Source organism: Onychomys torridus, chromosome 4 (assembly GCF_903995425.1).
Source record: "Onychomys torridus chromosome 4, mOncTor1.1, whole genome shotgun sequence".
NCBI classification, from domain to species: domain Eukaryota; kingdom Metazoa; phylum Chordata; class Mammalia; order Rodentia; family Cricetidae; genus Onychomys; species Onychomys torridus.
This window is the reverse complement of record NC_050446.1, coordinates 106,711,502-106,727,559: the sequence shown is the minus strand read 5'-3', so window position 1 is coordinate 106,727,559 and position 16,058 is coordinate 106,711,502. Positions and strand designations below refer to the sequence as shown.

General features: G+C 45.5%; 1 protein-coding gene across 1 annotated transcript in view; it reads right to left on the bottom strand.

Annotated features, from left to right (window-relative positions):
* Positions 1-2,777: 2,777 nt before the first annotated feature.
* Cds2 (CDP-diacylglycerol synthase 2) overlaps positions 2,778-16,058 on the bottom strand; it is a 45,653-nt gene continuing 32,372 nt past the window's right edge. The window contains exons 5-13 of the mRNA XM_036183615.1: positions 15,529-15,668; positions 15,193-15,251; positions 14,292-14,374; positions 10,489-10,576; positions 9,803-9,871; positions 8,866-9,018; positions 5,971-6,090; positions 5,516-5,619; positions 2,778-4,954 (exon numbers count right to left, since the gene is read on the bottom strand). Of these exons, the coding sequence (XP_036039508.1) occupies positions 4,822-4,954; positions 5,516-5,619; positions 5,971-6,090; positions 8,866-9,018; positions 9,803-9,871; positions 10,489-10,576; positions 14,292-14,374; positions 15,193-15,251; positions 15,529-15,668 (949 nt within the window). The 3' untranslated portion in view covers positions 2,778-4,821. The remainder of the gene's footprint in view (positions 4,955-5,515; positions 5,620-5,970; positions 6,091-8,865; positions 9,019-9,802; positions 9,872-10,488; positions 10,577-14,291; positions 14,375-15,192; positions 15,252-15,528; positions 15,669-16,058) is intronic.

The following is a 16,058-nucleotide window of genomic DNA, read 5'->3' as shown; positions in this document are numbered from 1 at the left end:
AATACCCACTTATAGAGAGAACCATGGATTCCTGAACTGTACAACAGAGTACAGGCCTTGGCTGGAGAAAGTGGAGTCCAGAGCAAGATAGGCCCTTGCTGTCCAGAGTGGAGGCACCCCCAAGTCAGAGCAAACAGCCTTCCTGTGAGCAATCTCAGCCACAGGGAAAAGAGGAACAGAAGCAGCCTCACATCTTCCCTCAGTCAGGGTGGCCTTGATGCCATGGAAAATGCCAAGCTGCTGCTAGGGCTCTTCCCAATTGGACTGCTGAAGTTCTTCTCTTGGATGGATGGTGCGGTCACTTTATAGGACACAAACTATGTGCAGGCAGTGAGAGTATAGTGGCTGAATACCCAGCAGCCCATCAGTGTGGGCCAAACTACTCACTGAGCTCAGTTTAAAAATTAAAAATAAAAAAGCAACTACCATTTATTGAGTGCTTACTATGTGCCAGGCACCTTGCTAAACGCTTACATGCATTAGCTTGTTAAATCCTCACAAGCATCCTCACAGCCAGCTGGCTGGAGTGAAGGCTGCCAGCAGCCTATAACCTAGCCAGATGTAGAGCTATCTGAGCCTCAAGTCCGTCTTCTACACATTGTTCTCAACCTCTAATACAGAGCCTCAGCTTTCCCATCAGTAAGATGAGATAACACCTAACCAGAGCATCTTCTGGATTAAAGGACGTAACACACGCAAACCCTTGGCACTGTGTCTGGCACGTATTAAGCACTATACGATTACAACTGTTAATAACACACTGCTGCTATTTCGTCAGCTGGAGAATAAGATAAAGAGCCGGGCAGATAGGCACCTGACAAATGGGAAGGATGGGGACAGAGTCTTCAAACAGCCAATGGACTTGAACATCACTGGTCAGAAAACTCTAGCTTTTGCATATTCTGCCTTTCTAGTCTCAAAATCAACCCTATGTCCTATAACCCCAACAGTTCAGCATCCAAAGCACACCTTTAAACTGCCCCAACACCAGAGCCTCTGGACCTTGGGAAACAACAGAGTGGCTTGCCAATGAAAGAGCAACCCAATGGTAACAGCCGCCACCCACAGGAGAGCCCAGAGCCCAGGTCGGGTCGCTGCCAGTCAACTTCAAGAGAGGAAGGCTAGAGGGAGCAGAAGGGTGGACCATGTTCTAACGGAAGCAGTCAGCAGCTATGAATGCTCCTAAGCAGGCCCACCCTCAAAGAATCTGAATGAGGCTTGGCTAGGATGCTGCAGATAATGACCCTCCTCTACCACCTGATCCAAACCCCAGCACCCTCCGTAAGGTCCCCACTCAACCAGGGAAACTGAGTCAGGAAGTGGAAGCTAATAATCTCTTTAAAAACAGGATGCTGCGCAACTGCCTAGAGTGATAAAGTGGAAAGGAAGTCTCATTTACCCAAAATAAGGAAGAGTCTGAAGCTCAGCCCCAGAAGCAGCCTCCTCTCTTCGGCAGCTGACGGTTCCTTCTGGGTGCCCTCTGCACCCCATGCTCCAGACATAGTCCACTCACTATCTCATATTACATCTGTGGCAGCCACCTTGTCACCCTCTCTTAGGCCTCCCTCCTCATCCTGACTGGGAAAGAACAAGCCTGGGTGTAGGCGAAACCACCCTCCTCCCTACATGAGCACAGTGTGCAGGAACAGTGGACACAAATATGATACTCTGAAAGACAAAAGACAACATGGCTGCGGATGTCCCTAACACAAGAACTTTTAGATGTGACATTCCCATTGGTAGTGAGGAAAAGTCTCCCATGGCTACCTCAAGCTGACTTCATAAGGAACATACAGTCTTGTGTGAGAGACACTCTGTCCTAAGCTCTTAAGTTTCTCCTCCTCCTAGCCCCATCAACACAGGGACTGACCTCAGCTTGCCATGGGCTCAGTGAACTCAGGGACTCATTCAAATCAGGTCCTTACAAACACAGCAATTAGCCTGTAAAGTCTTTGTTGATTCTTTTGAAATACACTGCTCAAATTTTCTTGCATAATACAGGCCAGGTTACAAGATGAAAGCAAGCATGGGTGAAATATCATAAGAATAGCTTCACAGTCCACCTATGTAAGATTACATATTAGATTGCATACCCCTGAAGACTGGTTCGTGTATACTACAGTACATTAAAAATAAATACATTTTAAATGTGGTTATAAAGCAGAAACTAAAAGGCTGAGACTGTGAAATAGGCCATGTGTGTGTGTGTGTGTGTGTGTGTGTGTGTGTGTGTGTGTACAAACTCTCCCAACTTCTTTACAGGACTTCACTTTCAGAAGTGCAAAGAGGAGCTTTGTTTCCATACTGAGGTGGTTAAGAGGATGGGAAATGCACACACAGAGGAAAGGCTCCTCTTCCTGGCAACGCTCATGAGCAGAACTCACCCTGGCTTGTTCTGTCAGCATAGGTTCTGGGAGCCCATTGTTCACCACATCCTTACCTCACCAGTTATAAGCTAACAGCCATCTAAGCACTGCCCAGGCCTGGCCTGGCTCAGGCCTTGCTCAGGCCTCAGGGGCCCAAGAGAAGGGACGCTGCAGCACTCCCGCCCGGTGTTGGGAACACAAGGACTGGATCCTCTGTATGCAGGCACACTGTAAGATGGAGCACTTTCTGGTTCCACCCCATGGCTCTCGTCTGAGTACCTCAGAAGGCTGTTATGAGTAGATGGCGTACGAACAGGAGAGCCAAGCCCTCGCAGTTAAGACTGCACAGTATTTACAGTCACACAACGGGAAATGTAAAGCCATGCATGAAAGGGACAAACACTGACTTCATAACAAGGAAAGGCACAAAAATTTTATTTCTAACAAAACAAAATGAGTGTAAAGCAAGTTATGTGAGCCATTGAGATCTGCATGGTGCATGTTAAAGTAGTCGCTGGGATCCTGCCTGCTTAATGGGACAGACAGCAAGCTGGACAGACACACGGTGGCATTGCTCTCCTGGAGACTTGATTGGGAAATTCTCCTCTTTCCCGAGAACTCAGGAAAGAATCCAAAACTCTTGGGTTTCAGTTTTTCAGACTCCAGCAACTATTTCCTCACGCCTCAGTCACTGCTGGGGACTGACTGGTGTGCCCTTCTCTATCTAGTTTGGTGATCCGAGGTCATTCTTTAGTCAGAAAAGGACAGTCTCACTCCTAACCTGAAAATCTTAAGAAGACACTGACTCATCTCAAGGGGCAACTGTAAAATACGCCTGGGTATATTTCCTTTTTTGGGTGCCCATGATATAACTCAGTAGCAACAGGAACTTTTCTGTAGAGTTACAGAACTGGTCAACTTCAAGGGTAAGTCAGAAAACGAGAACCCTGAGAGCAAAGCTTCCCACCTAGGGCCACACAGAAGAACCAAACCCAAGGCAGGTTCAACGCAGCCCTGGGGGCTGAGAAAGAAAAGCCACAAGGCTGACATGGAAGTTGAAGGTCAGAGCCAAAAATGTGTTCCAGCCCCTCCCACGTGGGAGGCATGGTGGCACATGACAGACATTCTGAGAGCTGTCTGTGCACTGGAGGGGACAGGAAGGCTGATCTGAAGACAAACTGGCACAGGCCACGGTGCTGAAAGCACATCCCTACACCCTCATCAGCAGTGGGTACGCCATGGTGTCAACACGCTTGAGGAACAAGTCCTTTCTCTGCCAGCTGCTCCTGGGCCTGACAAAGAACCAGCCTCTCAACTTATCAATCTCAACTTACGATTAAGAAGGAAAAGAACAATCACAGTTTATACAAACAGCAAGAGGTCCCCCAGTAAAGTACAAACTACATCTAAACTGGTCACATTTCATACAAAGTGTACACTGAGCCCTGATTAGCCTTGCCGCAGTTCTAAGGACTCAGGGAGGAAGTCCAGGTGTGACTGAAATCATGTAGGAAACAAGGGACTTTTAAACACAGACATACACTCACCCAAGAGTACTATATACACAACAGAGCAGCAACACAAGTGGGCTTCCAGGCAAAGGGGGTGTGAACCAAAGCCCTCTGCTCCCCACCTCTCGGGAGTCCCCAGAAGAATCAGCAGCAGCAAACCCACAGCACAAATGTGAAGGCCTCAGCTCTGCAGACCTCCCCAGAAGCCACTGGAGCCTGGGTGGCAGGGAAAGGCGGTGACAGTGCATCCTACTGCACACACATGACATACTACAGCGTGGGTTTCTCTTTTCAGACGCCCTAAGTTCTTCATGCCTTCTGAGAAAAATGAAGTCTGAAATCCTCTTTTGGTCTGGATGGTGAAAGCCAACTATAAACAAAGTGCATGTGCCTTCTGCAGGATTCTGGCTTGGACAGATGTGCATCTGGTCAGTAAGCCTCCCTCCCTCCCTCAGCTCTACAGAAGGCAGCCCTCCACTGCTCCCAGGCAGGGATGCCTGCAGAAGCCCCAGGGAAAGGTGTCGAGCAAAAGCCACAAGGCGATGAAGCCTCTGCCAGGTGGGAAAGTCTCTCTACTATCAGACACAGATCAATGTATGGCCTCTCACAGCCTAGAAACAACTAGATGCGTGGGGTTAGAACCACCAAGCAGACCCCCTGAGCTGGGCAACACTGTCTTTCATGTTGTTCAATACCTGTACTTAAAGAAACCCAAATGGTTCTTCCCTGTGACTTCTTTGCAACTCAAAGCGATAGCTTACTCACAGCCCACATTATAAACAGACTGTATATACAGATTTTTAAAAAACAAAACAGAACTCACAATTTAAAAAAAAAGACAGTGAGTTGAAGCTTTTCATTATCTAAGTCACAGCGTGTGGGCTGGCCTTGGAGACCTGCCCCTCACTCAGTCCTGCTCCGGCTCTCCTGGCCCTGGGGGGACACTACTCATCTTCCAAGGCAGAAGTCAGGATCCCCTTGTCAGTCAGATGAGACTTGAGTGTGTTGAAGATGTGGAGCTGCTGATCTGGCCGCAACGTCAGAAACTGCTGAATCAGTTTGCTCGGGTTTGGGCCCCTGCAACAGAACATGAGGCATCCCTGAGCAGGGGCAACCACTTTGCTAACCCCGTTATCTATGTGGAACTCAGATCCATGAATTCACTATTAGTGGAGGGAGGGACCTCAGATGACCCATCAACAGTAACAACTGAAAACCACACTCATGCTTAGGATGGTTTGTTCTGAACTTAAGAGACTAATTTGAGGATTTCACAATACTTAAATAATCCATAGCCAGGTATGGTGGTGATACACGCCTTTAATCCTAGTACTCAGGAGGCAGAGGCAAGTGGATCTCTGTGAGTTCGAAGCCAGCCTGGTCTATAGAGCAAGTTGCAGGACAACCAGGGCTAAATAGAGAAACCCCATCTCAAAAAAACAAAAAACACAACACACACACACACACACACACACACACACACACACACACACACATACTCACACACACACTCATACTCACACACACACTCATACTCACACACACACACACACACACACACACACACACACACACTCACACACACACACTCACACACACAAAATCCACTCATCTGGTTCGGGTAGAGTAGAACCATACCTGATAAAGCTGGCAATGTACACATTGACAAAGGTGGCCATCAGATACTGGCAGTCAAAGCGATCCATGATGCCTCCGTGACCAGGAATGGTATTGGCAAAATCCTGTTAGAGGCAGAGGAAAGAAGAATGAGCCTGGGGTACCAAATCCCAGACTAACAGATCCACCCCATAACCAAAACCCTGCTGGGTAGAGGAGGAGATGGGAAGAGGTACAGAATACAACTGTAAATTACATAGTGCTCTCTTGTTGAAACACTAACAAACTAAAAACTGACTTTTACTTTCATTTACTGCCTCCCAAATTCAGCACATAGGTCAAGAAGAGCAGACATTAAGTGCCAGGGTGCAAAAGCTGGTATGGTGAAGGGGTGGATGCTGATGGAACAGGGCAGAGAAGAGACCATGGATAGGCCAGCCACAAGGGGTAAGGGGTAGAGGGGAGCGCTTCCCTACTTTGATTTTAAAGGCTCGTTTGAATCCACTTGCGAAGAACCCTCCAAACGGACCGATGAGCGAGGCAAAGGTGGAGAGGGCTATGCTGTGGATCTGGAAAGGGTACATCCTCACTGTTTTCTGGAGAGAGAACGTGAAATCAAAGTCAAGGAGTGTGCAAGTCTGGCTTTTTACAGCTAATGGAACAAGTTAATAAAACTAGTCCTCTCTCTTTTCAATCAGAAGACTGAAGGGCCGGAGAGATGGCCCAGGGGTTAGGAGCACCTGCTGTGTCTGCAGAGAACCTGGGTTCAGTTTCTAGCACACACTGTGGCTCATAACCACCCATAACTCCAGTTCAAGGAGATCTGTGTTGTTTTTAGAGTAAATCTCAATCTTACAATTTTACCAATAAAGACTCTGAATCGGATGCTGGGGTGAAAGCCTGCTAGTTCAGAGAGGGCAAGGAGCAACCAGCCAACCTTCCTCTTCAGCCAACTTGAAAGAAAAGAGAGCTTTTCTTCCGCTGTCCCAAACCAAAAAGGCCACCAAACTCAAAAGTCCTCCCCTACTACTTCCTGTACGTTCCCGATCCATTTTCCTGATTCCCTCTAACTCTCTCTGGTTACTTCCTGCCAACTAGTTGCGGGCTCTGCCTCTTGACCCAAGGTTGATTTTATTTAACTAACACAATCTCATGGTTCACAGTGTGGTCAAATTCCCCACAAGAGATCTGTCGTCCTCTTCTGGCCTCCACTGGCACTGTACACACATACAGCCATGTAAGCAAAACACTCATACATGTAAAAGAAATTAGCCTTAAAATAAATAAAAGACTGGCCCATGTTTTTAAGTCTCTAACATCTGGCCCAATGGTAGACATTACGATATTCTGGCCTGGAGTAGTGGTACATGTCTATAATCCCAGCATGGGGAAGGCAGAAGCAGTCTGATAAGGAGTTCATGAGTACCATCAGCTGCAGAGAGAGAGTTTAGGGCCAGCCTAAACTACATAGAACTTGTCTCAAACAACAAACAAAAGGAGAAATTCTGCAATCAATTTCTTACACTGTTTTGCAGGCAATAAATGAGGAAGTTCAGCCTTAGCTTTAAAGAGAATGTAATTTCAAAAAGATAAGTATTTCAGCAGTCTTCTCAGAGAATTGTGGGTATTCTTTATCTTTTCACCAGAACTTGACAGGCATAGTTCCTTAAAACATGGGGGCAGGCTGGGGAGATGCTCATCAGTTAAAGTACTTGCCCTGCAAGCAAGAGGACCAAGTTCGGATCCCCAGAATTCATGGAAATGTTTGGTGTGCACGGCAGCCACCTGTAATTCCAGCCTCTGAAGAGGATCCCAGAGCAAGCTGGCTGCAAGAAGTGGTAAGCACATGCTTTACTCAAGAAACCCTGCCTCAAAAGAATATGGTAGAAGACCAGTTGAAAAAGATTCCTGCCATCAACCTTAGGCCTCCATACACATATGTATATATACACACCTGCAAATGTGCACATATTCATACACACACACACACACACAGAAGAAAAACAGCTGCAAGCCAGGTGGTGGCACACACCTATAATCCCGGCAGGAGGCAGAAGGATTCCAAGTTCATAGTGAGATCCTATCTCACAAAAACAAAGTAAAAAAAAGGTTAGGTATAGCATGGAACCCGAAATGCTCCTGATGAATTTTTTTGTGCTTCTTCACATAAATCCACTGGTCTACAATGTGCTGTGAGTGGATCTTTTATCCAGACATGACCTTGGAACACCATACACTGACCACTGAAGAAATACCAGGTCACTGTGATGCAACTCTTCCACAAAATGGCACACTCTGTTACGGGATGTCAGACAGCTTTGAAGTTCAAAGCCACCATGTTCATAATGACAGGTGCATGCCTTCAAAATTCTCATTTTCACCTGAAACGTGGATTGTTATCACTGGTAACAACAGTCATTTTCTTTGAAGAGACAGACTTACTTCATTCTTCAAGAAAAATGTCCATTACATTTTCAAATAAAAACTCTATACCAGGGTTGGGGATTTAGCTCAGTGGTAGAGAGGCCCTGGGTTTCAGTCCTCAGCTCCGGCAAAAAAAAAAAAAAAAAAACCAAAAAACGAAAACAAAAACAAAAACAAAAAAACACTCTATACTAAGAACTAAGCAGCAGGGTGCTGGAGAGATGGTTCATCAGTTAAGAGCACTGACTGCTCTTCCAGAGGACCAGGGTTCTATTCCCAGTAACCACATAGCAGCTCACAGCTATCTGTGACTCCAGTTCTAGAGGTCCCAATACCCATGGCAAAACACCAATGCATATAAAATTTAAAAAAAAAAAAAAAAAAAGAACTAAGCCAGCTGAGTTCACAACTTAAACAACTGTGCATGTTTTTCCTTGGGGCACTCTATGCTTCAGTATTTGGCAGAAATGTTTTCTATGTGTTTTCCATTTAGTACAGAGGATATTAAAATGGTGTCAAGGATCAGGAATATTTTAATGAAATTACTAATTTTAGAATCCCGTCAAGGGCACTCACCAGAGCAACTGGCTTGTCTACACTTGTCAGGAGGGCACACATGAATGAGCTGCTAGTTCAGGCGGCGCTGTGATTCTAACTCGTACCCAGTGGCCCAAGTTTCCACCACTAATTCTGTACCATCAGGAAAATGCCATCCTAGTCAAAGAGGCACATAGCATTCGGAAAGCAGCTGGGACTTCACAGAGTCCTTTAGAGATCTCAGGGTCCTCTAGGAACCCACACAATAGAGAACCAATCCTCTAAGTGACATGGAGTTGGGGAAAGGTCTCCTCACCCTGATCCTGACAGAGCTCAGAGCTCCGGGAGGGGGAAGCTACTATCTCTGGAGGGAACGCCTCTCTGCAGTCACCCCATTACACTGTACATACCCAGCCAACAATGGACTGGATCACTCCAGGAATGCTGTACTCCTGCAGACGGAACAGGTCGGATGGCTCACAGTCCACAGTGAAGCTGTTGGTGTCATTGTTGTATTCCACAGGACAGACGAAGCATCTGTACCCAGACATCACATAGGAGAGCTAGGGATGGAGAGCAGAGGGGCAAGCAGGAACACCAGTTACAGACATCCAGCCCAGCAGCAGGCCAGCACCTGATTGGGCCATGACTCTCAGAGTACCTCGCACCCTTGTTCACTGTGTGCCATGGACTCAAAGACAGGCCCGTGTTTCACCAACATATATTTTATCTGAATTGTTAAGCAAAAGGTTCATATGTTTCACTGGGTACTCACACATATATGTCCAAACACAAACCTTTAAAAATCCCAGGAAAGATCTGAGCAAAGAGCTGTAAGACGATTCTCTCAACCTGTGGAGCTCTGCCCCATTGTGCTAAGGATCTCTAAAGTCAGTGGTACATAGAAGCCATGGTGGGAGTGCGGGGAGGGTACAGTGACAGCCAGCCAACACTAGAAAGGGGAAGGACTGAGGATCAGCAGCAGGGAATGGTGTCTTCAAAAGGGCTAGAGGATGGGACTCCTCCAGGCAAGTCATGTGCAGAAGAAAATCTTGAATGGAAGCAGCACTTCTCACCTCACCCCTTACTCCAAGTTGCCAGTCATCACCCCAATCTTAGTATTACCTGGTGCCTGGCACAGAGGACATAAGGTATGCATGGACTCCTACACAATTACCTGAAAACCGGAAGCTGCCATGCCAGTTACAGAACATGTTCTTTTGGGCAAGGTTAGCATTGGGCAGGAAAGAGTCTGCTTTGGGAAGACATAGTTCCACTCCTGCACAGTCCTTGGAAGATGGTGTGAGGCCCCGTCCCTTCCCCATCCTGACAATAGCTACCACCTACCAGAAGGCCAAACACCACAGTGGCAAAGAAGCCCCCAATGAAGCCTTCCCAGGTCTTCTTCGGAGACAGCTGCAGACAGAAAACACTGTCAGCAAAGGATACTTCTGTAACTCCAGTTTGGTGCTTGATTACTTATGAAAAGTTATTTCTAGCTAGGGGTGATAGCACAAACCTTTAATCCCAGCTTGAAGAAGGTAGAAGCAGGAGGATCTCTTTGAAGCCAACCTGGTCTACACCAGTGAGTTCCAGACCAGCCAGGGCTACACAGTAAGACCATCTCAAAACCATACAAACAAGAAGTATTTCTACATAAAAATACCTCTTCAATTAATCATGTCACTTCCAAAACTCCCCCCAAAAAGTTTTTTCTTGTTTCCCATCCTATGTTCTTCAGATCTCATTAGTGACTTATACATTTAACTATATTATAAAAATATACATTAACAACAATAGTCAAATAAAGACCAGAGCCCCAAAAGTATGTCTACATAAAAATATTTTATTCGGTAGAGTATTTGAAATAAGTATTTGCCTGTGTCTCTTTGGGCTCTTTTTTCTCTTACATCTCCCTGGAATGACATGAAGACAGTGGACACACACCAGCAAGATCTCCTCTCTATGCATTGACAAACCCTACAGAAAGCATTACCACCCTGGGACAACCCACATCAAGGTGACCCACTTACCTTAATGAGTGGGGTCCGACCAAAGAAAAAGCCAAACATATAGGCCATGATATCATTACAGATGACACATGAAATGGGAACAATGAACCTAGGAAAAAACCCAAGAGAAGAATAACTACCAAGATGATCTCAGAAGTCTACCGAAGAGCCTCAATAATATTTCAGTACCAAAGGAACTCATGGTGTATTTGTAACTCATTAAAGTTCAAGATGAGACGGCAATAAGGGATGAACAATCAAAATACACTGTATACACATATGAAAGCACAGTAAAATACATTACTATGTTTAGTTGATATCTGTAAATGAAAACTTAAAAAGGGTGTAAGTCAGGCAGGTTGTACACGTCTCTGACACCAGCAGAGCAAGGTAAGAAAGGACTGCTCTAAGTTCAAGGCTGGCTTAGGCCACACACAGACACGATCTTTACAACAGAAAGCAGCAGGGGAACACACTATACCTAGTTCCTGGCATGGCTGGTAGTCAGATGTGCACTGAGTGACTGAACAAATGAAGACAGCATTTTATAACTGCCATTTGTTCCTTGTTCTTACAAAGTAGTACATGAGCAAGAGAATAAACTGTTCAAGGTGGCGGGGGGGGGGGGGGGTTGGTTATTTCTCCATTCCTACTACGATTCCCCAAAATAGCCATTTAAAATCTTTTTTTTTTTGCCTAGTATTTATCTTTGTTTTAAAGTAATATACATCATTTATGTCATAGTTAAATTTCCCACTGTTTATTACTAGCACTTATAGTCTCTATGATATCTGAATGAGAATGCCCCATGGGCCCATGTATGTGAATACTTAGTCATCAGTTGGTGGAACTGTTTGGGAAGGATTAAGTGTGTTCTTGTTAGAAGAGCAGTGTCATTGGAAGTGGGCTTTGAAGCTTCAAAAGCCCAAGCCATTTCTTTCTTTCTTTCTCTCTCCCTCCCTCCCTATGTGTTGTCTGTCTATGTCTGTATGTCCATCTCTGCCTTTCTCTCTATCTCTCTCTCTCTCTCTCTCTCTCTCTCTCTCTCTCTCTCTCGTGTGTGTGTGTGTGTGTGTGTGTGTGTGTGTGTGTGTGTATCCATGTCTGTGTCCGTCTGTCTGTCTGTCTCTCTCTCTCGGGTCATAAGCCCCAAATACAGTGTTTCCTCTCATGCTTTGGGGGGTTGGGGGGGGGGGAGACAGCTTGATAACACAGCTGCCATGACAGGCTTACCAGCAATCATCACCCAAATCCAGGAAAAGCCATAAACTGAAACCACCCAGGGACCCACCCAGTGATGGGCCAGCATCTAAGGGGAAGTACCTGACATCCCAAACATTCCAACCCTTAGATAAGATTAGATAAAATCGCCAGATGTCCCTGAGCCTAGCACACACCTATTTTCCCTTTCAACAAGATACCCGTAGACAAATGTCAGTCATTCAGGGTCCTGAGCCCTGGAAACGCCTTCATCCTAGCCTCTGCTATGATAAAAACCCCACCCAACCTGGGATCAGGGCCCTCTGCTCACACTGCTGTGTCAGACAGAGAGACCAAGCTCAAGCTTGAAATAAAGGCTCTTTGCTTTTACATATGGGATTTGGGCTCCATGGTGGTCTTTTGGGACTCCCCACAATCTGGGCATAACACTTTGGTCATGGTTTTTGTCATGGCAATACAAAGTAACTAAGACAAAACCAAGGAGTGAGCTATTGCTGTAACAGGCCTGGCCATGCTGGTTTTCGAAGGAATGTGGAAGACTTTGGGACTCTGGACGAGGTTTCAAAATACTTGCCATTCCAAATTAGCTCTCTCTCCGCTTCCTGGTTATATCTCATGATGTGAGATTTCAGGATCTCGGCCACTGCTCCAGGTGCCAGAGCTGCCTGCCTGATGCATGCTCCCTGCCTGATAATCAACCCTCGGGAACTATGAGCTTCAGTAAATCTTTTCTAAGTTTCTTTGGTCATGATATTTCTCACAACAATAAAATAGTAATTACAGAAAGACACAGGGAGAACAAGCCCAGTGCTCAGAGATACGCTTCTTCCTTGCTCCTCTCCTGCTGTCGTCGTTCAAAACAGAACTGGTCCAGTCCGCCCCTCTCCTCACTCTGACACTAAGTTCCTCTGTTACAGTTTCAACATGCTACATGTAAATCAGTTCCTGGCCCAACAACTACAGATGGTATTTCCTGGCTTACTCTGAGGGAGTTGAAAGTGTTTGAACATCCTCACTCTCTTCACCTCCAACTCCCACAGCATTTCCTTCATCGAGGCTCCTGGCAGTCTCTGTTCTATAGAACTGTGTGTGATGAAGCCTTTATTAGAAACATTAGTATTAGTCACAAATGATCCTCATGGTAAGATTGGTCCTGAATTTAGCACTCTTAAATACCTAGGTGCCTGGAGAGATGGCTCAGAGGTTAGAGCACTGGCTGCTCTTCCAGAGGTCCTGAGTCTAATTCCCAGCAACCACATGATGGCTCACAACCATCTGTAATGAGATCTGGTGCCCTCTTCTGGCATAAAGTCATACATGCAGATAGAGCACTTATACATGAACTAAATAAATAAATCTTAAAAAAAAGAAAAACATAATAAAAACCCAGACAGGGAAAGAGCTGGTTGGTGCCTCCCTGGGCCACTACACTTGTTTTAAATATAATACATAAGGCTAACATTTACAGGCACTCTTTAGAGGTGGACACATTCTGAGATGAAGCTTATGGGCTTGTTACCCACAACATTTACCATCTCTCTCATTACACCAGCTGTGACTTGACCTTCCACCAACAGCATCTATCTAGCTTCTCCAATCACCCTGTGACTAACAACAGACAAGTTTCCAGGGAAAACCACACACTTAATCCAAATCACACAGAAACAGGATACTGTTCTGCTGACCCACTGTCAGATTCAATTCTCCGGCATTTTATTTACTTTTAATTATGTTTCCCATCTATTTCTCCCTCTGTATGATCTTCAGTAGGGTCAGGTAACTACCTGCTTTTGACCCATGTGGCCCTGTTTCTTCTGCCAAGTGTGGAATTAACAGCTTTCAAAGCTCCTCTATAATTACTGACCTATTAAAGTGTGTACGTTGTGGAATAAACTTTTTGTATACTGTGAAGATGTGTCATTCTGATTGGTTTAATAAAAAGCTGAACAGCCAATAGCTAGGCAAGATTTTCAGGGCAGAGAGAATGCTGGGAAGGAGGCAGAGTCACCAGTCAGGCATGGAAGAAACAGGAAAGCAGCATGAGCAGTAGAGCGTAAAGGTAATAAAGCCACAAGGCAGAAAACTAATAAAAATGGGTTAATTTAAGTTATAAGAGCTAGCTAGAAACAAGCCTAAGCTATGGGATAAGAATTCATAATAGTCTCCATGTGGTTATTTGGAAGCTGGCCGGTGGGAGAGGAAAACCTGCTTGCATGTGTTCTTCACTGTCTTCCTTGTTCACAAGTTGCAGGAAATCATGATTTATTTTACCTATACTATCACATCAGTTGCCACAGCTTCTGACCTTTGGTTCTTTAACTTTCAATTAACCTGTCAATCTAGAGTAGAGCTTCTCAGTGTCTGGCTCTCAACAACAGCATCTACATCACCTGGGAATGGCCTACAAATTCAAATCAGCTGCCAGCCCAGACCTACTGAGTCAGCTACACACTGTAAACCAGCCCACAGAAAATTCTGATAGGCTCAAGGTGGAAAGCTTGGAAATGGAGGGAGAGGTCCTTAGCCTACCTGTGTATGAGAAACAACCCCCAACCCCGAAGGGAAAAAAGGCAACATCCCAGTATCCCAGTGTCACTACTTACCATATCATTCCTTCAAACAAGTTATGGATAACAAGGTGTGACTGGGTTACGACAATAAGCAAGGTCACATGGGTCCAGCCAAACTGCAAGAGAAGGAAATGAACTCTACCTACCAAGTTTATTGCCAAAATAGCTTCAAACAACAGTAAGGACCAAATGGGAAACTACTGAGAAATAGGGAAGACATGCTTTACTGCCTGGTTTACAGGCAGTGAGAAGTACAGAACAAGCTTCTCAAAGTAATACAATCCTTCCTAGTGACAGTCCATCAAAGCAGGGACTAAGTCAGACGTGGGTGAGGGGTACCTGAAATCTCAGCACTCCAGAGGCAGGAGGATTGTAAATGTGAGACCAGTCTTAGCTACATAGTAATACCCAATCAAACAATAGAAACTAGCAGGGTCTGCATCCTAGTGAGTGAGTCCTTTCATGCACTCGAGTCTGGAACATTTCGTTTTCCCTCAGACTGGGGCACAGAATGACAGCACCAAACAGGGAGAGAGATGGAGCCTCTGCAGCAATGTCTCTATGGCTGCAGCATGGCCCTCCTGGAGCCCACCTCAGGCCCAAGGGACAGACATCCCAGGGTGTAAATTGAGTGTCTGGTCTGTTGGATGAAGGACTGCAGCAGGACCCTTGTTCTTCCTGCCCTAGGTTCTAGATGAATGCAGAACAAACCCCGTCAAGTTTAGATTTGTCCCAGAAAACATGAAAGGCCTGATGAGTTTCTACAGATCATCTGGCCCACAAACTCAGCTGGTTAGTTTCTATAGATCTTCAAGTAAACCAAGAAATCAATTTCCATCTCTCACACATTCCCATAACATACACATTCCCCGCAGTGCACACACAATACACACACACACACACACACACACACACACACACACACTCCCCTTACCATGTAGAACTGCAGTCGATAATGCTTCTTAACTAGACTCAGTACAAACATACAGAACCCTAGTTGGAGACAGGAGAGAGAATAAAATGAATCATACTGCATTTCTTTCTCTTTTTCTTTAGCCAAGTTAAGTAGTCCATAGACTAACTTATTTGTAACAATCAGTGCAAAGATTTCAAATCCCATGGGGAAAATTAGTTTACAGTCACTGTAAGACAGAGCTGTCAGCTCACTTCAGCATGGTCAGTTAACATCAGAAAACTTTAACCAGCTCATACAAATGAAACATGATGGAACATGATGCCCAGAGGAGACTGGGAAACACACGATACATACCTGTGAGATACAGGGTAAAGGAAATGAACCGGTGGTATTTACTGAGAATCCGCAAAGGCTCTTCTCTTTGGACCAGAGTGAAGAAGTAATCTGTCACTGTCTCACCATAGAAGAAGTAGTTTACACACAGGAGAAAGTACCTGGGAATGAGAAGACAGCGCCAGGGGAGTGAGTGCATGCGGCTCTCCATGAAGCCACCTGCCAGCTCCGAAAAGAGAGAGCAACCTGCCATCTTGAGAGCTGATCTAGACATGTATGCACATTTTATTCACTCCCCTTTATTACAAACCTGGAAGTCAGTTGTCCCCCTTTTGTAGTGTTCCTACATCTTTGGGACCCCCCCAGAGTTGCCTTGCCCACCTCCCTAGGCTCACTGCCATTATTCCCATAGGAACTCTCCACTTCTGTCAAAAGTGGTTCACTTGCCATGGTCTGTTCTGCTTTACCTCTTCCTGCTTGGAACACCCCTTCATTTATACATTGTTTTCATTTGTTGCTCCAACATCATTTAAAAAAAAAAAAGCTGCATG